Source organism: Hyposmocoma kahamanoa, unplaced genomic scaffold (genome assembly GCF_003589595.1).
Source record: "Hyposmocoma kahamanoa isolate Upper Pololo Valley unplaced genomic scaffold, ASM358959v1 169, whole genome shotgun sequence".
Classification (NCBI taxonomy): Eukaryota; Metazoa; Arthropoda; class Insecta; order Lepidoptera; family Cosmopterigidae; genus Hyposmocoma; species Hyposmocoma kahamanoa.
The window spans coordinates 2,300,647-2,325,156 of record NW_020653611.1 but is presented as its reverse complement, the minus strand read 5'-3'; the positions used below and the strand labels follow the sequence as shown (position 1 = coordinate 2,325,156).

Genomic DNA, 24,510 nt, shown 5'->3' with positions numbered 1-24,510 from the left:
TGCCGCTTTTTCGCCATAGGGAGGTGAAAAGCTGCGTGTTTCGCTCGGCAGCAAAGTTGTTTCGCGTCTCGCGTCCAACAAGTTGCGAACGGTCACCGTTCCTCGGCAGAGGACGGCTCAGGGCTCAAAAGGGCTGGGCGTACTTGACGTCGACGTCGTGCACCACCTTGTGCAGCGCCAGCGGCAGCGCGGCCGGGCTCTGGCGCAGCAGCGCCGCCAGCCGCTCGCCGCCCGCCGTGAGCGCGCGCCCGCGCTGGCTGTCCTTGGCGCCCTTCACCGACAGCGCCACCTCCGACAGCGTCTGCAACGCGCCACGTCGTTCCACCACACTTGCTCGGAAATAGTACGATTGCGTGGTAACTTGACCTAAAGCCCCAAATTAAACCCGAGGGCCTTTTTCTTCCCATTACATCCATGCAGTATTTTTTTTTATTTGTAGCACACACTTCCTTACGTAGGTCAGGAGTTTATGCAAGGAGGTTACTTATGTTCAAAATTAAACCATTCGCTTAAAATATTATCTAAACAGAAATTTTATTACAGTTCAGCCACATACCACTTAAATAGTTATTATTGAGAATTTTTTATAATTAATTTTAATTATTTTCTGTATAAAAATACCAACCAAATATTTTTATTAGTTCCGAATTGTATTATCTATGGAAGAATTTAAAAAAGCATTTATATATGCATTTATTTCCTCGCAAATATGATGAAAACATTGTATGTATCACGGCTGGTCAAAAAATACAAAACACGAATTATTAAAACCCCAATAGACAGATAGTAATTTCTTATTTATCGTGCTTAATACAGAATGTACTATTGTTACAGAATCATTAAGCTATTATCACCGACTTGGGTGTCTAAAATTCAAGTAAACAATATTACTTAGTGTAGATATCACCTACATTAACTTGCATTACTAACCTTAATAAAAATTATATACAAACATACAACTAATTCACTGTGTACAATAGTCTGGCGCATATACGTAAATTAAAGGTTATTTAATAAGATTAATGTATTGAGGTAAAGTTGTTATACGGAATAAATTTATCTTCGTCTTTACCTTGACCAGCAGCTGCTGGCGGTCCAGCGTGGCGGCCAGGTTCTCGCCCGCCACGGCCAGCAGCGCGCGCAGCAGCAGCCGGTAGCGGCCCTCGGTCGCCGCCGCCTCGGCGGCCGCCGCGGCCTCCATCGAGCTCTCCTCCAGCGAGATGCTCAGGAACTCTTGGCTCTACAAAAACAAGAAAACAACTAACAAACAAAAAACTTAATGAATAAAGGTACCAAACACAAACAATACGGTATAAATACAAAGATATGTGAGTGTTCACCAACACTGAAGGTTCCACTGAGCCTGTTCACTTTAAGAATGCAGCAGACAACTGATATATTAAGAGTATTATAATTTAAACCCTCAAATTGATGAGTTTGTAAACTACAACACGATCCTCCAACATTATTTTAAACACAATTGTAGTACCTTAATAAGACTGTCAATGTTGACGTAGAAAAATAGGCTTTTTCACTTATCATATTCTAAAAGTACGTCGTAAGCACGGAGTAAAGTGCAACCTTTGATCCCTAGGGAGTAAAAAGTACTTAATTTTTAATTCCATTCGAGTGAACAAACTCAAACAGGCAGTAGTAAGTAGGCTCGGTTTTAGTTCCGTGCCTTTTCCACATAGACGGTGGCGCCATATTGTTTTCCCGCATTAGTGCGTTCGTTGTATCTGGGTCTGGTTGAAAAAAAATACCGAAAAATTTCAGAATTTTGGTTCATAATTTTGTTGTAAAGCGAAAAAGATAGAAATATTTTCTTTTGCTCTCGCAATCAAAGTGAAAAGTAAAGATTTCATTTCGAGACTAAAAGCCAATATAAACCGTCGGAGTAATAGACACCCGAGCTAAAAAGCTCCGGGTGTCTAACCACCTCGGGTATATATTGTATACTCGTTTTAGTCCCTCGATAAAAAATATACTATTGAAAAAATTACCTGTCGCACGTTAGGCAAAGAATGCACTAGTAACCAGAACAACCGGTGAGCAACAGCCGGCGCCCTTAGCGCCCGTGACAGTAATAACTCTGTAACAATACAACACAAATTTCGAATCTTAAGATAAACTTATAAAACAGACCGCAAAATTGCGCAATTGGACATATACACCTAGTGTACAAAACATAAGACGTAACATTTCAAGAAGCATAAATACAAATGCAAACTAATTATTATTAAATCCAGAAAAACTAACATTGGTTTTAGAACTATTTACATCTAGGTAGTTGCGGCGGTTTAGAAATGAAAATATTACTCAACGGAGCAATAATCAGTTTATTGCGTTTATACATTTAAACGCGTTATTTGTAGTTTGTTTCGTGAACGTCATCGTAATGTCGCTCCACATAGATATTTTCTAAGGTTTTTTTTCTATATAATACCAAGTAATGCGACGAACAAGACGCCACAAAAAATATATGAATATCATTATAGATATTCAATAAAATAAATATTGGATACTTCAAGTTAAAAAAAGTGCTACACTACCCTGAGCAAGTTACTTGAAAAGATGATTGATGATAACATTGACTTACAATTATATGGACGTCGGGTCCGCGCTAAAAAGTGTCCGAACTTATAGGGCGTTAAAATCGTATACAGAGCGTCATTCACGCTTTAGTCTTCGTTTGTTCGACTGACAGCGAAGCAAGCAAAATTAGACAGTACTGCGATGACATTACAATTTAAATTCAACGTTTTAGCTTTTTCATATTCCTTTACATGTCACTACGATTAAATAGGTTGACTTGGGACATTTTTTCGTGGCTTTTGTATTAGACCCGTCGTCCATTTATTTGTAAGTCAATGGATGATATTGAAAGATTTCACAATGGTGTAATACTCGCCACTTTTCATTCCACTAAAAATATGATTACTTTTTTTTTTTTTTGCTAATTTTAGGGTTATTTATTTTCGAGTCAGTTTACTTGAGCTATAGATTAGGCTATGAGCTATAGTTAGGTAAAACTTGTTTTGTCAATCAGTTATTTTCATATAAAAAGATATATATACCATTAGTGGACTTTTCTTTTTTTTTCTTTTTTTTTTTTCACTAATGAAAACTAAGGGAAAAATAAAATGAATAAGAAAATAAAAGTTACGTATTAAAAAATACAACTTAATCAACAAAAATGTTCAGTAGTGAAAAATGTTGTGTACAGTACGTACTGGCAAGGGGGCCAGCCTCGTAGGTCTCGTGACGCAGCGCCTGCATCAGCTGTGGTAGCATGCAGCACAGCTCGTCGTCCGACAGGCCGTCCAGCAGTTCAGCTGCGATCTCGCGCACTGTTGCATCTGGGAAGCTGTAAACATCCAAGGTACAAGCTGATTAAATAGAAATATTTTGTAAAAAATACAGATGAAATTATCTTCAGCCCATTCATTGTACGGCCCACTGCCGGACACAAGCCGATTTCAAAACAATAGATTTGATAAAGAAACTTGAATGAATATATTGAGGATATCCAATCAGTTTATGTTCTTCAAATTGTAAAAAACTAAAAAATCAGCGGCTTAGGATTTTGGGCCAATCCTGAGTCAAGGTCTTTTCACTGCTAACAACAATTGTATGTTTTTACATTAGTAGTCCAGTAGGAGAACGGTTACATCTGAATTAAGAGGTCGCCGGCTTCAATTCTTAAGTTACGTTCAATTCTTAAGTAACTGTTTAGCGTCAATATCTCACGCTAAAGGTGAATGAAAACTTCGTTATGAAGCCTACGCGTCGGGGACTCCAAGCCCACATTGTGCCACGTTGGCGGACTATGGTCTAAATCCTCTCCTTCGAGGAAACCCGTGTCCAGCATTGGAACGTATAATGAGGTGATGTAGACAATCGTTTTTCTATGTTCTAGACAACCACGCTAACCTGATCTCAAACCAGAGAATTCCCTGTACTTTGAACGGAAATCGCTCTGGGGCACTTCCCAGAACATCCAGATAAGAATTAATTTAGAAAGTTCATTTCCCAATTTGGTCCTACCGGGAATAGAGCCCGGGAGCTCCTCGTCCAGCGCCCACAGTACAAACCGTTGGGCCACCGAGGACGTCGGTCTTTGTAAAGTAATGAGTACGGCTGTTAATGTACGATGTGACGTACCAAGGTAGCAGCAAATGCATGGCGTTGAGCGGCGACGGCTTCGCCCACAGGCGCAGCAGCGCGACGAGCTGCGCGCGGTGCTCGCCGTACCAGTGCGTGGCCGCCAGTAGGACCAACGGCAACGCGCCGGCAAGGTCCACCAGGTACTGACGTTTCTCCCACATTACCTACCAAATATTCTACGATAAGCTCAATTGGCACAAGATCTGGTGACAAGAGACGATTCGAAAGTGAGCTGCTTCATAAAACAATAAATTGTTAAGTCTTACCCGCGTCAAAAAAAACCAGAAGACGAGTGATCTTAAAAGAAGTCCAATACTGCGATCATAGACAATAAGATTCATCATCTCTGCCTATGTCACGGAGATAAGTGTTTTTTATTTAATTCTGACCTATCATTGTCGTCACAAAATAACAGGCACCTTTTGACACTTGTTATCGTAACGTAAATAGGCATCCCTATTTACGTTATGACGATTTTACGTATGAACTAAATATGTCGATAACCATATAAAACGATTCTCCCGAGAAATCGCTTCGAAATTTTATTTTTTCAGTTCTAAGTTATTATGCAATCAAGAGTTTAATATAAATAATAAGTATGTTAAATGACAATCTGTGATTGTTGTTGTAGTATAGTGACATCAACAGCGTTCACGTTCAAAATCATCAGTATCACTTGTATGTATAATTATTTCATTTTCAATCATATTACCAATGTTAACATCTCTATTAAAATCAAAAGCATTTTTTTTTAAGTGGAATTGATTTGTCTCGGCAAAATTCCGCGATTAATTGGTTATTATACTACTATACATACAAAAAAAAATTAAAAAAATTAAATTATCTTGCACATAATAAGTTCTCTTTAAAATAGGAACCATTGTAATACCTCTCTGCATTCGGTCGGCATCTTCTGATAAGCGCCTTGTTCTATAAGATGCAGCAACTGCGACTGCGTGTGGCCGTCCAACGATTCGAACGACGGTAGATCTGCTCGCGACAATTCTTTCTCTTTGTGCGCCTCGTCCCTCCACACCACACCCGTGTGAGTGTACAAAGGTATTTCTGTGATAAAAATTAAATAGATTCCTGTTAATGACCAATTACCATTGGACCTTGCAGCGGTGGCGGCAGATCTGAGTTATTATATCAATATGCGTGTGTTCGGTATGAGAAATTAGTTGTTCAAAATTCCGCAACATGGCGATGGTTCGCGGAAATTAGCAGAATTAAAATTGTATAAACATGGTCTATTTTTCACAGGAGTGAAAGTGAGTTGCTCTGTAGGCAGTATTTTACCCCTGGCGAGTGATTTCGGCGACAATGGCTAATCTCCGGACAAAACAATCAAGGCGTTTCGTATAAGAAACTGGAAGCGACTAAATTGTCGGATTAAATGATCAGGCGCTTCGTTTCTTTAAAATTAAGTGGGTTTTTTTGTTGCTAAATAGATTCTAGTGACAAAGTCGCTAAGTTGACAACGCTGCAAGTCGTATAAAAAACTGTAGTTAAGATCAAAAGAAAATTTACCAATATTAACCCAAGGATGGGGCCCAGGCGGCGAGTTCATAGGATGAGGCGCTGGTCCCATGCGTCCATCGCAATAAGTGGGCCACAGTGGCAGGATATAGTGGCCTGACGCAAGCATTCTGTATAGAAGAGACACGTTATTATGATAATCATTTTTAATCATAAAAAAGTCGGGTAATGTAACTCGTACAAAATGCTTGGATTCAGTTGCAAAGCGTGTCAAGAGGCTTATAGGTGAATCGGAATTAGTAGTCGTGAAGCTGCAGAGCCTTGAACACCGTCGTGAAGTTGCCTGCTTATCGCTATTCTACAGGATATATCACGGAGTATGCGAGGGAATCGCACGATTTAATTCCGCCTTCCCCTGTCCATTGTCGAGGACCAGACGTTGGCTGGGGTTCCACCACTAAGTTGTGGATATTCCAAGGATTTGCACGAAGCGTTACGCTTCCACATACATATGGCGAACGGCTATCGAGTGCAATTCCCGGCGTGCAGACTTGTTCCCTGAACGATTTAACTTGGGCTTTTCAAGGCTATCGTCGACTTCATTGTCAATTGCCATCACATAAGATAGAAGTCCCAATTGACTTCTATCTTATATGATGGTGAAAAAATGGTTTTATTCGTGTACATTTTGTCACAAGTTGCTGGACTTTTTAAATTAGTTTGTCGGCAACAGATAAAAATTCTAAAACACACCCGTTGTAATCAAAGAGCTGTATAGCCGACCACCCAAGTTCGACCTGCTCGTACTGAAGATGACCGTTGTCTTCACCGTTCTCGCTGTTCTGCTGATTGTTTTCGTTGTTCTCGGCAGCTTTGTTGTCCACTGCTCTTAGAGTTCGTCCGTAAAGGATGATAATCAAACGCGACTCGCGAGGCAGTGCGTTTATTGGCAAGTCTTCTAGATTAAGCCTGTAACAAATAACAGGGAATTACAACATTTACAGGCATATACGATATACAATCCACATATACAATGTATCCGCGGATGTAGTACTATAGTTCTATGATGAATTTTATCAAATAAAACACCCCATATGAGGGTGGTTCCTCATACCATTGAAAACAGCTGCTTTTTATCTTATTTTGAGAAAATTATACTTGCCTGCATCACCTATGAGATTGATTCACAAACTTGACATAGTTAAATTTTGATGTCATTTGAATGCTGAGAACCTGAACAAGTACATTTTGCGCTAATAGAAACAGGATAAAGTAAAAAATTGCATATTTTTTAAAATGTACTACGAAAACAAAGAGATTAATTTCTTTACTTTTTTGTATATTATTGACACATTTTGAGCTTTTTTAGAAATAGAAAAATGTTATATTTTGTCACTTTTTCTGCGCGAGCACATTAAGCAGGTAGTCTCAAGCCGATTATGACCCTTCCAGATCGACCTAGGTAGTAAAATTTGTGGATAATATTAGACGGTAACATCAAAATTTTGATATTATTATAATAATTAAATTTTGATAATAATATTGTCTTTGCACTTACTTAATTTGTGAATGAATTTACATTGAGTTTACGATGGCAGGTGTCGCCAGCGATCACGTAAATATGTGTACACTAAATGTAAAAACTTACCAGGTGTCAAATATGATTCTCGGGTAGAATCCCCCGCTTTCAATTTTGGAGGACAGTGTGACGTGTTTTGTCTTCAACGGGCGCGTCCCGTAGTAGACTTGAGCTTGGAACAAATATTCGTCATGGTTCCAGGAGTGGGGCAGGCAGTGCACTGCTTCGATGCAGAACAGGGTTGTCTCGGAGATAGAGTGAGCTGGCACCGCTTCTGAAGAAAGTATTACTCATTAGAATAGGCGCCTCCAACTTTTGAATTGTACACCAAGGCTGGTAACAGATTGACTGCATGTTTACAGTTAACGCGTGAAGTCGTAATCAACTTCATGCAGGCTTAGTTAAAAATAGTATGCATGCAACGTAAAACTTTGAAATGTCGCAGTATGGGTACTGCGACAGTGTGGGTTCCACATAGGATGGGTCCTATGTGGAATAGACTGTAATTACTAAGTTACGTACATTATTAGTAGTGCCTCACACTAACGGTGTAGGTAAATATCGTGACAAAATCTGCACGTCGAAGAAGAAACGACGAAGAAGGACAAACGAAGAAACGACGAAGAAACGACGAAGAAGGACAAACGAATAATACTTGAAAAACAAATATTTGAAATTTGTCGGGCCAAACTAATAATTGGAGCAATTGAGCCATACCGAGTTAATTTTTATTTATTATGATATAGATATTCTAAACAAGGTAGATAATTGTGTAGTATCTTGCTATGTTGTTTGTACCAGAGAAAAATATATTTTTCTACTCCTGTATTTTAATCTGTCAATTATAATTTCATTAACCATATCATAAAGGCGTTCCTTTTAGTTCTGAATCAAAATTGTATTGTCTGTGGTACTTGCCATTGAACTGAAAATTTTTGTTAAAATTCTGTACACAGAACTATAGTGAGTTTCAAGATAAAAACGTCGTATTTTTTCTAATTACAATATTAATTAGGACGCTACTCAAACACTACATTGCCCCCTGATTGGTTAATTTGGCATAAGTCTTGCAATCGGGCCATAAATCTTTATTAAAAAAATGATTGATTAAAATATATGCGGTACTTGGCTAGTTCTATTCTATATCTTTGGTTTGTTGTTTTGTAGCGTCTGTTTGGCTTTCATCTACGAGTAAATATATGAAGAGGCCGTATGGAACCTTTGCATACCCAAATAAATGAGTTAACATTTATTAAAAAAAAGTATTGTAATAAGGTTTTAAAATCTCATAGCTATTGCTTATATTTATTATATACCTATTACATACACTCGGCAAAGCCTCGTTGCCTAACACGGCACTCAACTATAAAAATGTACATTATGTAACTATTGCATAAAATACTATTTTAACACAGAAAAAAAACTATTTATTTGTTGTATGGAGAAATATGTTTTCGGTTTACAATGCCACAGAAAATTGTCAGACGCTTTGTTACAAAACAAACGGGCATGGAAGTCGCGAGTTGAATGAATAAAACAATTTACTAGTTCCATTATGCCTAGACTAACCAATGTCGGTGGAAATCGTTTTGAAATAAACTGAGGGGGTACTCACTATCAGGATTAGCGGGCGTGACGTAAGGCGCCTCGGCCAGCTGGAAGTCGAGCAGCCTGGTCCGGCTGTAGAGCGCCACGAGGGAGCGGACCGCGTCCCGGACGCGGCTGCACTGCTGCGCCAGCGCCTCGCGGGCCGTCGCCGGGCGGATCGACACCGACGAGTACTGGCCGTCGTCGGCGTGGATCACGGGGGTCACGGCGTTGCTGTTGCCCTGAGGACCGACTCTTGTTATCGAGTAGCCGATCTCGTGTACTATACCAGTGGCCTAATCTCAACTTGGGAATTGAGTACTATGAGCACCAGAGCGTCGGAATTCATTGGGCATTTTCCAATTTGGTCCTTCCGGGAATCGAACCCGGGACCTTCTCACCCAGCGCTGTCGCAACCGTTGGGACATCGAGGTCGTCAGCACGTCTCTGTCGACAGATTTGTCTAAAATTTACAAAAATGGACCACGAAATAATAGGGGGAAATGTGTAATGTTAACGAAACATGACGTCACAACCTATATTAGACCTCTCTCACTAATAGACCACTAAAATAAATAAATGGATTTAGAATAAACCTTAAGTTTTATGCTTTTTGTGTAAATGCAATTGAAACGAAGTTTCAGTTCTATGTCGTAGGTTATTCTTAGTACCAGTAGAGCTCCTTGTGAAAGAGTTCATCCAGGATAGTACTGCCACCTTACCTATTTTTGCCGGCATGTTCTAATGTGGGCATTGCTGCATTCGGGTTTTGAAGGGTAAGGGTGCTGGCGAAATTGCGGGCACATGGGACTTGTCAACTTATGTCTCAGAATGACGAGCGCAGTGGCATTGCCCCTCGGATGTTTGCTATTTAGTGTCACTGCGACTGTTACGGCCAGGCGTGCGACTTGTTCGTACCACAAATTCGTTTTGTGAGTTTCGCGGCGGAGCTACCTGCGCGGTGCAGGCCTGCGCGAAGGCGTTGAGCGTGTGCGTGACGTGCAGCGTCTCGACGCCGCCGGCCAGCGCGCAGATGGCCTTGACGGCCTGGAACACGGCCTTGGGCGAGCAGCTGCCCTCGCCCCGCGTCACGCCCACGGCGCGCGACAGCTCGCCCTCCAGCGTCTCTGCGGGGCAACGTGCCTTTTTTACCAAACCCATTCCTGAACTTCACGGTACATGAAAACTTACACAAAGAAACATTCCAGACAGAAAAGCCGTTAAAACCGAAATACAAAGATCTACTGACTCGTTCCGTAGTTCAGTTGGGAAAGCGATAACTCTAGTATGACGAAATCTCTGGTTCGAACCCAGATGGATCGAAGGAATTTTTCTTAGTGTTTGTTCGATGTTTGGATCAATAATAACAACAAACTAGTAAAGTATTTTCACAAAAAAATTAATGAATATCATCGCAAAAACATTCTGATATTCTATAACATAAATGATTTTAATAATTTACTTCCAAAGTCAGATTAATTTTGAACAAAACAAAAAGGGTTGAAGGATCGAACACACAGAAAAATTTTCGTCGACCCAGTGGGTCTTGAACACACGTCTATGCTGCTGCGTTGAAAAGGTTATTAAAAAATCTCTCATTAGATGTCACTAACTAAGGTAAGTGGACCCGTGGCTCAGATGGTTAGAGCAAAGCTACGGTGCAGCATGGACGTGGGTTCGATCTTAGTATTTATAACCATAACAAAACTTGTGGAGTTATTTCACAAAAAAATCATATTAAATAAAAAAGGGCTCAACTTCAGTCTCGCATGCGGAGCAAGAGTGATTTGTTGGAAAAAAGTGAGTGACAATGGTAACCCCACCAGTAATCGAGATAAAGGCTGTCGTCGACAATGAAAGAGGGTAATACAGATACTCTTAAAGCTGTCATTTGCCGCTGGCCAGTAACCTCGTGACCATGTGAGCTTGTAACCGTTCCGTAATACCGGCAAGATAAAAAGAAATCATAGCATGGTAAGAAACCTGTAATTAGTGATAATCATTTAAATAATAACCACGAAAGTCTTATAATTTAAGAGAATCACCTACATTAACCTGCAACTAACTAATTGTAGCTCGAGCAAATAGGCTCTATTTGTTCTCACTTTACATATTTAGCCTAGTTTGCCTTTAAGGTCATGAATAATTGTCACTTACCAAGCAAAATAGAAAGGTTATCAAAAGACAACTGCGGTGAGGCTCCCTGCGTAGGCATCAGATCGTCCAGGGTCAAGTGTCCGTCTCTGGCGTCGTCCCGTTCCGTTCTCGCTAAAGAAACGTCCTTGCCGTCGTGTAGACATAGACGGACGTCTTTTTCTAGTCGCACGCATTCGCGAATGTAGTCGTACTCGCTCAGAGTACTGCCAGGCGTTAGGTATTCTTTTGCACCCCATACCTGTAGTACGGTTTCGTTACAGTTTAACCAGGCGGAACCAATTTTCAGCTATGGTCGTTGACATGAGAATGGGGTCGAATAAGTTTATTTGCCAGAATACAGTAAGTATCTTATGTAAAATTACCAATGTATTCAACCTGCAAGCAGGTGTGTAAATGTTAATTGAATTTTTCATATGGCCTCTACAGTGCGACGATCTCCGTGGTCGAATGGCTTGCTCATCGATTTTCATGGTAAGCCATCCCTGAGGTCCCGGGTTCGATATCCGGCCGGGTTAATGTAGAAAAACTAACTTTTCTATATAGTTGTGGGTCTGGGTGTTTGTGGTACCGTCGCGTCGTTGTTTCCGACTTCCATAACACAAGTGCTTTAGCTACTTGCATTGGAATCAGAACAACTTTTATTTATTTATTTTTTACAGTCAATTTCACTTTAAATTAGTAAATTCTAAACATTCTTTATTACTTTAGAAGCAATGTATCAAAAGCCTTTATGTCAATTGTAATTTAAAAGTAGATCCTTAGAATTTCTTTTTTAGAATTTCATTTAGTTTTTTTTTAGTTTAGCTTTTTTTTAGAATTTAATTTTAATAAATTATTGAACATTTTTTTAAATATGTAGAAGCAGCTATTTCTATAAATTTATTTATGGCGAGGAGGATAAACAAATGAAGGAAGAAGTGTTGTAAATGATCCTTTTGTGAAAATTTACACTGTGACTTGTCCTTAGTACTTTGTTTCCGAAATAAATTGGACAATAAATTATAAAAAATATGTACACTATGTAACGTATCCATAAAATATGGTTCTATATCAAATAGAAGTTATATATGAATAACTATATGTATTTTGAAATTATATTTTACTGATATCCTAAAAAATTTATTTTCCAAATTTTGTCGCTTTATTATTAAGGCGGCGGATATTATATATTAGCATTATTTTCAAAGGTTAATTACCTATTACCCTTTGAGTGGTCTTATAACCCATTGACCTATAATAAATGGATGTCGGGATCGCGCTAAAAAGTGTCCGCACCTATAGGGCGTTAAAATCGCATACAGAGCGTCAATCGCGCAACAGTCTTCGGTTGTTGCTGACAGTGCGGTTATCAATCATGCAGTACTATATAATAATAACTTGTAAAAATTACTGCAGCAAAGTGTAAAAACAGGATTTTGTATCATATTGTCACTAAACAAATATATTGTGTTATCATAGTTCTCATTTAAAAGTGTTATTTTGTACAGTTTTACAGTATTTAATTTAAGTTATATATGAATGAATCGTGAGTATAAATTACAAAAGCACACATAATAATCAAATAGCTAACTGTCCTTTTTCTACACATTACATGCGCAAAAGATGGAAAGAGACCCATAACGTCAATTTCAAGAAGCTTATATAAATTTCTTGGTCAAATTCAATTGTTCGAACCACAAGCGATTGAAATATTTAGAACAAAGAAACTATAGAGTCGCTTTGATTATAATCTTATTTTTAAAATGATTTTTTTTATTAAACGTTAGCAATAACTAACAAAATATTATTGTACTCGTTTTACGTCTTGGGATTACCTATCAGAAGTCAGAAACTACATTTGCCCGAAATACAAGCAAAATTAGGCAGTACTGCAATGATGTTACAATTTAAATTAAATGTTTTAGTTTTTTATATTTCGTTACATGTCACTCCGTTTGTGTAGGTTAACTTCGGACATTTTTTCGTGGTTTTTGTATTAGACCCGACGTCCATTTGTTGGTAGGTCAATGTTATAATCTTACTCTTTCGATATGGTCTTCAAACGTCAATATTCTACAATTACTATTACCTGAAGAAGTATGAAATGAATATGACGGATTTATTCATCTGTCAATACAGACGCACATTTGGCCACCATCTTCCCCAATGTTAAGCGAAGACGTGACCAACGATGATACTCACATGTCTAGACAATTTCTATTCACTAATCTTGAATTACCCTAAACAATTTTAGTCTTGAGCAGCCCCAAGTTGTACTTTTCGGGAAACTGAGCAACAAAAAACTTACCCTCAGCGAATATACTGAAATGTCTTCTCTTGCATCTTCTTCGAGAGAACAAACAATTTGAAGAATCACATGTTCCACAGTCGATTCAACTGAAATAGGAGACATAATTCTATACATGCTCTTTATTAGAGATTGCCACCAACTCGAATTAAGCGGCGTTCAGTACCGTGACGTGCAATTTGCATTTCTCAGTGCTGACGCTAGATAAAAATTCGCATCGGATCACGGCAGGCGTCGGAGCAAAAGCGACGTCACTGACACAAGTACGGATAGTTTCGTACAAAATGTACGGAACAATATAATCTTTCACTGACACTTGGCGTTCGTGGCACTTAACATCATTGGTGGTCACCGATATGTGCAGATAGGCTTTTACCCTTCATACGCGAATTCTATCAGTAGACTATCTATTAAGTTGTCACTTATTAGTGTTAAATTGGTGATAAAGCACGAATAAGTTCCGGAATTGGATAACCTAAGTTACAGGGCGTCGCCACTGCTATGGAACTCGGAGGGAAAGTACTCGTACTGTTCCTTTAATGCTATGTTACCAAAAAGGAATTAATTCTTGTAATTGATCCTTTCGATTGGCAAAAATACTAATTTAACTGCCTCCGTGGATATGAATCATGAATAGTCACAAAGCTGCCAATAAAACTTCATAGTTTTAACATTATAATAAGCTTACTTTAAGCGCGTCATGGTACGAAAAGTCAATGTAAGGTTAAAGTAATGTTGTTTTTAGAGGTAGTGATAGGCCCCCAGAACAAACATCCAGTCTACAGTGATTAACACTTTCCCTCGTAGCGCCACAGCCGTGTGAGGACCGGTATAGTACTATTATTTCCTCAGTGTTAAAACCTATACAGGTTAGATACCTACACCATGAGTTTACAGTCAGTAGCGAGCCCGTAAAATTTTTACAAAAAAATGTCACTTCTTGTATATGCTAGGGGTGCCATACAATTTTCGTTCCTTGTATATTGAGTTTGACTGTTTTTTTAATGATTTAAAGTGACAGGACGAACAAGTCGTGCGCCTGATGGTAAGCGACACACCTGTCCATAACAGTTGCAAAGCCACTCAGAGCTTTAAAACACAAAGATCTGAGGGGCACTGCACAGCGCCCGTCACCCTGAGACATAAGTTGATAAGTCTCATGTGCCTGGAATTTCACCAGCAACCTTACCCTTCGAAACCGAAACGCAGTAATGCTCACATTACTGCTTGGCGGTAGAAGTAGGTAAGGTGGCAGTACTTCCCTGGACGAACTCTTTCGCACGGTGCCCTATTGCTACGAATCTGTACAGCTGTTGTAATGGATTCAACGTACCATCGGAGGTGAACGTGATGGGCTCGTCGGAGTGCGCGTGGTGCACCAGCATCTTGATGCTTGTGTTGGGCGGGTAGCGGCCGCCCGACCGCGCCGCTATCACGTGGCCGGGGTTCGTATTCTCATCAGAGTACACGTATTTTTCTGTCACAAATAAAATATATACTTAACAAACCGTTATGTTCATCGTTATTGCAAATTATAAATATTTAGTATTGCTTCTTTCAAAGTGAGGTGTTATCAGGGGTACCATCCGTCCGGATTTTTCGACTTAGGGCATTGACTTACAATTATATGGACGTCGGGTCCGCGCTAAAAAGTGTCCGCCTTGTAAGGCGTTAAAATCGTATACAGAGCGCGACACTCCGCTTTAGTCTTCATTTGTTCTACTGACAGCGCGATACTGCGATGACATTACAATTTAAATTTCGAATAGGTTGACTTGGGACATTTTTTTCGTGGTTTTTGTATTAGACCCGTCGTCCATTTATTTGTAAGTCAATGACTTAGGGTAACAATTTTCAGAATAAAAAGTAAAATATCCAACTCGCAATACTGTACAGTCTCTCGTACTGCGCGGGATAATAAGGGGATTAATAAATAAATAACCAAAAGAAAAAACAAAAGTGAATTGTGGCGCCGCGCTCACTTTCACTCCCTTACTCGCTTTCTAATCTACGGACGTGTACTGAGCCAACACGATGGTCTCAGTAGCGTCTTTAGATAGGTTTCAATGCGGAATAATAATAGTCGCAATTTATAGGATATTTTTATAATAATATCAATAAAAGACTTGTTCCGTTAATAGTACTAAAATTAATAAAAAATTAACCAGGCTATCATTTGGTTTTTTGTAAGGCATTAAAAACAATTTATTTTTGACCTGCAATTTCCTGCAAAAAAGAAAATCGTTATTAATAATATTTAACGTAAAACGGAACGGATTTTTATTTAATTTTTTGTGGTCAATGACAGATCAGGTGTGAATGTCATTCTAGTTGCAATTTAAGAGTTTTTACTGAAATACTGAAGACTTACATCGAAACATTTTGTACTGAAGAATAATCTCAGTACAGAGTACTACGAAAACCGACCTGAACAGTACGTGGAATTACATCTATTAGCCAAGTTTTATTGAAATATTCCCTAGTTCGCCACTATACAGGACTTGACACTGGAGATAATAAAAATCGGTTCTCACTACTCAAAGTACATTGAGAGAGAAAAACGAATTGGAAACTTGAATTGGAGAATAACAAAACTAACCATTAAAATAATTGCTCCTTAAGTAAAATTTAGGCGCTATTTATAAATATGAATGTTAATGCGTGATCAGAGGACGATGATTTCCTTCAAAATGAAATGGGACCACTATGGAGGTACCGTCTTTCCAACAAAAAAATAATCATGAAAATCGGTTCACAAATGCTGTGAGTTATCGCGTAACATACATACAAAAAAAATACAGTCGAATTGAGAACCTCCTCCTTTTTTGAAGTCGGTTAAAAAGAGAAACTAATGACCAGGCAGTATGGTCCCTGACCTTCGCCTGTTCCATGCAGTTTTTGAATAATTTAGCGTATAAGTATTGCTACTCTTTGGAGTTTTTTTAGTATCGCCGAGTAGCTGGTAATTAATTTAACATTGTACACTTTTGTTTTAAAACAATTTAAAAAAATGCAGGTCTCAATATTTTATTTATTATTCTCCTAAGCTCTATAACTAAAGCTTAATCATGTAGCAAAAACTTTAGGGCTGGTTAAATTTTTCTAGGATTAAAGTACCAAGCTCTATATTAATTCAGTACAAGTGTTTGGATAAAACTCAATTTACGACAAAAATTTTATATAATGTAGCCCGGGCGTTGCCCATCAATGCTACCATATGAGAGAGAGATTTTCGATTTTATTTTGTTGCTAAAAAGTTCATACTTCCTTTCAAATATCAGCTTTTTGTCCAGACTATTCCAATTTAAATGGACTCTGCCTAATCTGATTTCTGGTCATAACTTAAACTGGATGAATGTTAACATTGTTCATTTATTCACCTAAAGGACCCGTCTAACTGCAAAATCCAATGCAATAACCCAGTAGTTCAGAGAGAGGCTATAACCACTCTACGCGTACAACTTCCTTGAAGTAAATATATTTTGATACACGGATTTGGATAAAATTTAGTATGTAGACAATTTAGATAACCTGCACGTGCACGTTGGATACTTTTTAAAGAGTACGAAGTCACGGATGGAAAGTAGTATCCTTAAGGATATAAGAAAGAGAAGTGATTGAATTGTGTCACCATGAAGTATAAAATATTTATGATAATTAAAATGGTACTTATACTCACTTCTAACATCAAGAACCATATTCAAGAAGGCCTTGTATTCGCTGTCGTAATTCTTTGTCCTACTTTTAACTATGCAGTCGTAAAGTTTTTTCTGAAACAATTAATAAAAAAGTCGTTAAAAAACGAAAAACAAGGATCTGCAACAAGCACATGGAAAAATTCGTGAGGTCCGCTAGTTCGCTGCGTGGCTTAGTTGGAATAGCGTCTGGTTTGCTAGAAGACATTGGTTCGAATCCAGCCGGATCGAACGATTTTTTTCTACGCGTTCGATCTTTATATTAATAATTATAACAAAGTAGTGGAGTAATTTCACAAAAAATAATTAAATATCATGATGGTGAAACATGTTGACATTCAATAGGTTTAATTACAATAAATGTCGAATTACTTTACAAATAATCACAATTTTAGTACAAATAGATGGCACTTCTACTTATCCACCATTTAGCGTATTTTTTTTACTTTACACAGCCACTCATAGCCCCGCACTAGGAAGACCCTGTATCGCGGGTGCCATGGATACACACATAGACAACCACAAATTACACCCGAATTCACGAGAGAAATAAATGTAGGACATTCGAATATTTTTCCCGGCCCGGGAATTAAACCCGGGATCTATACATGGCAGCCAGGCACGGCATTTCTAAATTAAAAATGAAATTAATTACAATATAAAAAATAATGTTATTGAATAGTTTTCGTTGCGATGTAAATGTAACACTCAACAACTAGATAATATAGAAGCTTGTCAAAGCTACAAGTTTTTATTTATTTGTTTATTTAGATACACTATCGGCACATTATAGAAAAAATTTTACATTGTTATGCATTGACTTACAATTATATGGACGTCGGGTCCGCGCTAAAAAGTGTCCGAACTTATAGGGCGTTAAAATCGTATACAGAGCGTCATTTACGCTTTAGTCTTCGTTTGTTCGACTGACAGCGAAGCAAGCAAAATTAGACAGTACTGCGATGACATTACAATTTAAATTCAACGTTTTAGCTTTTTCATATTCCTTTACATGTCACTACGTTTAAATAGGTTGACTTGGGACATTTTTTTCGTGGTTTTTGTATTAGACCCGTCGTCCATTTATTTGTATGTCGATGTTGTTATGGCATAGAAATTTTTATACAGTATATTGTACCAGGTGCATACAATATTTACGCAAGATATCATAAGTCGTCAAATAAACAAGCGCGGCCTGGGATGTTTTTACACGCGGTGTACACTCGCCAGAATTTGGTACAGTACATAGTACAGGGAATTCTCTAGTTTGAGGCCTGGTAATAGTTGTGGTCAAGTATGTTCATCATCATCATGAACTCATTTATACGTCCCCACTGCTGGCCACGAGTCTCCTTAGAGGCGAGGGTTTAGGCTATATTCGTGCAGGTTTCATCACGATGTGTTCCTTTTCCGGTGCGAGCCCGGATTCGAACCCACGGCCTCGGGTTGACGGCGGTAGGTCAAACCAAAACATTACGCTACCATGGCTTTTGGATAGTAGTCAAGCACATTTTTATTACAATATTTACTGTCAAACCTCATTTCACTGATCGCCCGCCTCGGCTCAGGAATGAATTAAAAATCAATAAAGATAAACTCACTAGATGTTACTAGCAGCGACGAATGCCGAAAGTCAGTAGAAAGATCTTTAACAAAAACACTGTGGCTCAGTTGGTAAGAGCAATGCTGCGGTACAGCATGACCGTGGGTTCAAGTCCCACCGGGTCGAAGACACTTTTCTATGTGTTCTATCTTTGTTTTAATAATGAAGATAAAACAAATTGGATACTTACTGTTGTACTCCTTTTGGCCACAGCAGGCACTGAAGGCATGCTCTTGGGCGGCAGTGAGGGAAGCGTAGCGCTCTCCTTCTTATTCACAGTCGAATACATAAATATTGTATCTCGCATCTCTGTCTCTCCGTATAGAAAATCTAGAGGGTCGTATTCTTCATACACGCTACTTGAGCATTCACTTGCAACCTTGTGTTCTGAATAAGAGAAAAGTTTGTGTTAGAATTTATTTATAGAACGGTGACGCAAGTTTGAATTTCGACTTTAGATAGTGTTGTAAAATCAAGCTTAGTGGCATTGACAAAATGTTTTCCTACAATTATTAAATTATATAACACATTCCTTCCTCCCAGCGCTCAAGTCATCAAACACTGTTAAGAATTATAATAGTAAACAGTTTATTAGAAACCCCAGTCAGGGACGATACGATATTATTAAATAAATATATTTAGCCAAATATTATTTGGGCCTATGAATACATCAGTTAGAAAGGCTTATGTATAGTCTGTCATTTTTGAAGATGGACTAAAATGACAGTTCATTGCACAAAAGTGTTGCCGCTTCCAAGTAGCTAGGGATTGCAGTCGACGGATATTCTATTGATATCGATTGGATGTTGGTTACGTTTATTCGATAAATAGCCGAACTTGTTTCATTTAAATCATCATCGGCCCGTTAGTAGACCAACTGCTATGCATATGTTCGTTTGAATAGTCAATTACATACAAACACTGCATTTAGAACTACGTCCATTAAAAATACAAAGAAGAGACATATTTTTAGTTTTTCATCTTAATTCATTATAGAATCCGCCTGTTCTTAATAAAATATATATGAATAGAAATTGATTTCGATACTCGTACGCCAACTGTCAAAATAAAAAAAAAATAAGGTAAAAACGCAATTGGTAATCATTAGTATTGTGCAACATTCACAATTCAGATATTTTTGGCAAAATGTTACCTTCTTTCACAATCTATCGATAAAACTGTCGATAACAACTACATGACTATTTATAATTTTATGTAAAATGGCAACCCTACAAATGTCATTTTACTCCGTCTTCAAAAAATACAGACTTTATTGTGTTTCAATAGGGTAATAAAATGTCTCATTTTTACACTTAAGGGTTGGTTCCTGGAATGCAACGTACAAATAAATGTATGTGGTTAGTCAAAATATCCGTATGGAATTAAAGTAAAAATACAAATTTAATCAATGATGTGTCACGCTGTGTGGCCATGTTGATCTACATTCTTTTGCCATTCTCATATTAGGGTGGTTGTGCTATGAGGTAGTTGGGATGTCATCTGGTTAGTGACGTATAATGAAACAGGAACAGTCTTACATAGTGTGTTTATTCATCCACAATATAATGAATCTTATTCCTACTCAACATTTCCTTCAATACGTTAACCAGTGACCTACTACATATCGCACCCTTAGTAATATAAGGGCACAATCCAAAAAAAGTAGATTTTTGGGAAATTTGGGAATTGATAGGGACTTAAATAATAAATGGGATCAAACTTATATAGCTCCATATTTCTGTTATATTTTTTGTACTATATGGGTCTAACTTGAAAGTGTTTTTTTAACTTGCTTGAAACTTATGGAATTTATTTATATTATTTTTTTTTATTGCTATTTATAATACATTTATCAAAGAACAAATCTGCCAAATTTCATATTTATAACTTAAATAATAAGCATGTTATTTGAAAAAATAGGTGTAATGTAGGAATCCAGAATCTATACGCGATTTCCCAAAAATCTACTTTTTTTGGATTCTGCCCTTATATTACTAAGGGTGCGATATGTCACATTGCATCAACACGTTACACCGTCTTTCGTAGTTTTGGAACTCCCCATTCAAGATAATTCCTGGCTTATAAAATACAGATCCAACTATAGTTTGATGGTCACTTTGTTATAAAAATCGTGTCTATTTAAAGAATTTCGTAATTCTTTACAAAATTCTTTAACGAACGAAGCGAACATCTGAAAAATTTTTTATATCGGATATTATCGGTTAATGATATGCCATGCCAACTTAACTGTAATAGTTTTTGGCATTATCATGATGAAAACGACGAATTTTATTAAGAAATTTACTATTCGCCAGTTCTGGGCGTTTCTCATGACTCAATGTCGTAAGTTCAATACTCAAAACTTTCCCGCGTCTTCTACATTTATTAAAATATTATTTTTTAAATGACCATGGACAATATCACAATTCAAAGGATTTATTCTGTTTAAAGGTAGCTGGTGGCAAAAACTGCACGAACTTATTGGCCAACTCATTACGCATAACAATATAGATCAGTCGATAATTTTAACAACACTATTGCATTAGGTTAGTCCTGTAATGATAGTTGCTAGCTTGTGTATATAAAGTATGTAAAAAAGTATTTTTTCCTAGCAAACTTAAAAATACACTATGAACCGACTGCGTCTTTAGTTCTATTCATCGCCAAAGATTAAGCCGATATAGCCCAAATAACATTTCGCGAGTTACTATCAAACCTTAATTTAATTGAAAATAAAATCTAACCAAATACCAAACAAAGTTGTGAAAACACCCACGGAGTTCAACACATATTGAAGTGATTTCAACATAGAGAGACAAACACTCAAGAAGTTCACTTGCCAACATGATAGCCAACACTAAGTTTACGTTTGTGTCCCGGTTTAGCAACCCCACGCAACTAGGACACATATGGTCCGTGTCCGGACGAACCGTTCCAAGAAGCATTAGGTAATGGTTTTTAGGGATATGTACGAATTTCGGTTTAGTTTATTGGATAGTACATTACGCAGATTGGTAAAGCCTTTTACCACGATGGCAAGCATTACAAATTGTGCCATCGATACGATAAGAAGTATCTGATATCAATGTCTTGCAACTGCCTCCATGGCGAACGTTTACCATACATCTGCCACGCAGACGTCCTGGATTTGATTGGGTCCAGAGCCGGGAAAAATATTTGTATGGCCTACGTTTATTTTTCTTAGTGAGTTTGGGTGTAATTTGAAGATATCTATGTGTGTGTCCATGGTACTCGCGATACCAGGTTTCCCTAAAGCGGGGCTATAAAATATAGAATACAAATTTATTTTCTCCCAATAGCTTACAAATATTACAAAGGCAGTTTGTACAAATATAGATATAAATAATGCTACAACGGGAGACTGGTGTCTAGGCTAGGTAAAACCTGTATTATGTATCACCAGGCCTCCACCCTACAGAAGTAACAGTAAAAATTGTACATATTTATAAACCAATAAAAAACTTAATAATTGGCATAAGGTGCGCGCGTGTGTGCATGTGGATGCGTGTGTGCGCGCGCATATGCGTGTTGCGCAAGAAAAGTGGTAAATACATTCAGATAGTTCTGCAGATGCAAGAAATTAAAAATGCTATATGTTCATCAACAACAGATCTTCAGTTTGTTCGTAATTCAAAGTAAGTAGCCAGTGGAAATGGTTAGTTTGAAACATTTTTTTTTAGTGGGTTCAGTTAAACAAAACTCGTGAAAAGCAAATAGAATTAAGCGGAAAAAGTCAGGAACGTAGCGACTGGTATTTAATTCATAGATTGGTTGCTTTCAGTCGGTCATATTTTGACAAGTTCGGTAGCCCAAAGATTTGCAATGCGGACCAGTTGTATCCTGTATTGGAGGGTCCAGCGCTACAAGTCCATGATACAATTTGCGGTAGAACTAATTTGGGAAACGGACTTTCCTAAATTGGTTCTCATCTCGAGTGTTCTGGGTATTGCCTGGGAGTGAATTCCGTTGCTCTGGAACTCATAGTACAGGGATTCCCTAGTTTGAGACCAGCAGGGCTAGCATAACATAAAGCGCGAGATACTGCTATTCTCGCAGAGAAACAAGTAATATCCCGCGCTTCTAGGTCGCTCTCGGGCAAGTCGAGCACTGTCGTGCTAGCCCTGCAGGTGATTGTTGTGGTTTAAAAAAAAATATAAATGCCCCCGCTAGAAGAACATTGGTGATGAAATATTTTATTCTCTGTTTTTATTTATCGGCTAAACATATTTGCAAGTGAACGACGTACTTAGGCACTCAGTGTCGTAATACTGAACACTAGATTGCGAGTTACAAACAAATGGATCGAAGTGAAAGTGATACAATGAAAATGATGGACTGTTAACTAATAAAACACCTTGATACGTACTTGGTTTTTTAGAAGAACCAATGAGTGCTGGAAAGATACTTTATAAAATACTAATTTATTTGTCCATAGCTACTTCACTATATAACCACATCTTTAAATAACTAAATGGTATCGAGTATATAACCAGAAATAGAGACGAAATATCATTTAATTTGTTTGAAAACTATTTTGCCGTATCATTACTGTGACAACTGCGCTCCGATTGGCCAGCCCCAATTCGAAACAATTGACGAGTGTCGTCAATGGGTGTCTGACGAAATTTCACTTCAAATCGACCAGTTAACTTGAGCTTCGCTATAATGGACGAAAATTGCAAAATTACATCTCTAATATTTAATTAACGATGAAATTTGATTCCGTTTGTTTTGTAATTAGATGTTTTGCTGCTTTTCCCCACACCACCGAATGGAACAGCACGCCATTAGAGATATTATCTTTATTACAATAAATACAGAATATTTTTAGCATATACGGAGATGCACACACAGGTCAGTTGTTGGCGCTGTACTATTCCAGCCTTCTAATTTGTAATTTCAGTGCATACATATATATATATATTTTTTTTTTTTTTCCACTATAGCAAAGCTCAAGTTAAACTGGTCGATTTGAAGTGAATGGCCAATCGGAGCGCAGTTGTCACCATAATGATACGGCAGAATAGTTTCCTAACAAATTAAATGATATTCGGGTCTATTTCTGGTTATATACTCTATGGTTGCCCGTTGAGTTCGCAGTATATTCAACAATAAAATTACTGACGTATTTTCTACAACAAAATAGGTAGATTGGTTTTTTCCTGATTCCGAATATGTAAGCAACTCAATTTTGATAAAAAAGTTAGTTAGTTGTGCCCTTTTTCGTTCTGAGGATAGTATTATACTCTTTCCAGCACTCATTAGCAGAAAATGAAGACACACAAACCACTCACCAACGTCGTTTGATTCAGTTAGTAGCGGATCAAACGCTTCAAGTACACTGACTCTTACGCTACCTGGTCCGCTTTTGCTCCTACCTCCGAAGTCGATCAGATTCATGGACGTCGGTAGACTACCCAAGGTGTCGTTCGACTCGGTTGACTGCAAAAATACATCGCTTATTTCAAACTTTACGTATATGATGAAATCGCATGAGATTATCCCGTGTCAATATTATCATAACGCAGCAGTAGAGCTGCAGACCTCTTTGTGGAAAAATTTCTACCGCCGAGCAGCAATGTGAGCATTACTCCGTTTTAGTTTCGAAGGGTGACGGTGCTGGTGAAATTACAGACACATGGGACTTGTGAACTTATGTCTCATGGTGACTGGGATCTTTGTTATTTAAAGCTCTGAGTGGCACTGCAACTGTTGTGGACAGATGTGTAGCTTACAACCAAGCGCACGACTTATTTGTCCCATCACTTGATATTATAAAGAAAGGATGGTTTTGATGCCACTTTGCGTAAGAGGTGCGCGTGTACACCGTGTTCGGGCCAGTCCCAACTCCACTCTCCGGTTCAGAAGATGAATACCCTATATTAAACACTGTTGTAGACTACACGCGGCCAAATATATAATTAAATCTTAACTT

The 24,510-nt window shown here is 38.1% G+C and overlaps 1 protein-coding gene across 5 annotated transcripts in view; it reads right to left on the bottom strand.

The window, feature by feature from the left end:
* Nucleotides 1-24,510, bottom strand: part of LOC113225693 (phosphatidylinositol 4-phosphate 3-kinase C2 domain-containing subunit alpha) — a 73,087-nt gene that overhangs the window by 31,785 nt on the left and 16,792 nt on the right. For 2 of the 5 annotated variants that reach the window (XM_026458075.1, XM_026458076.1), the window contains exons 6-22: nucleotides 23,870-24,017; nucleotides 18,745-18,941; nucleotides 16,936-17,026; nucleotides 14,590-14,733; nucleotides 13,257-13,345; nucleotides 10,970-11,207; nucleotides 9,731-9,939; nucleotides 8,841-9,054; nucleotides 7,295-7,499; nucleotides 6,400-6,615; nucleotides 5,698-5,816; nucleotides 5,057-5,232; nucleotides 4,165-4,331; nucleotides 3,234-3,367; nucleotides 2,004-2,092; nucleotides 1,073-1,240; nucleotides 144-301 (exon numbers count right to left, since the gene is read on the bottom strand). In XM_026458075.1, coding sequence (XP_026313860.1) covers nucleotides 144-301; nucleotides 1,073-1,240; nucleotides 2,004-2,092; nucleotides 3,234-3,367; nucleotides 4,165-4,331; nucleotides 5,057-5,232; nucleotides 5,698-5,816; nucleotides 6,400-6,615; nucleotides 7,295-7,499; nucleotides 8,841-9,054; nucleotides 9,731-9,939; nucleotides 10,970-11,207; nucleotides 13,257-13,345; nucleotides 14,590-14,733; nucleotides 16,936-17,026; nucleotides 18,745-18,941; nucleotides 23,870-24,017 — 2,762 coding nt within the window. The remainder of the gene's footprint in view (nucleotides 1-143; nucleotides 302-1,072; nucleotides 1,241-2,003; nucleotides 2,093-3,233; nucleotides 3,368-4,164; nucleotides 4,332-5,056; nucleotides 5,233-5,697; nucleotides 5,817-6,399; nucleotides 6,616-7,294; nucleotides 7,500-8,840; nucleotides 9,055-9,730; nucleotides 9,940-10,969; nucleotides 11,208-13,256; nucleotides 13,346-14,589; nucleotides 14,734-16,935; nucleotides 17,027-18,744; nucleotides 18,942-23,869; nucleotides 24,018-24,510) is intronic. The other 3 variants (XM_026458079.1, XM_026458080.1, XM_026458081.1) reach the window with 3 other exon arrangements.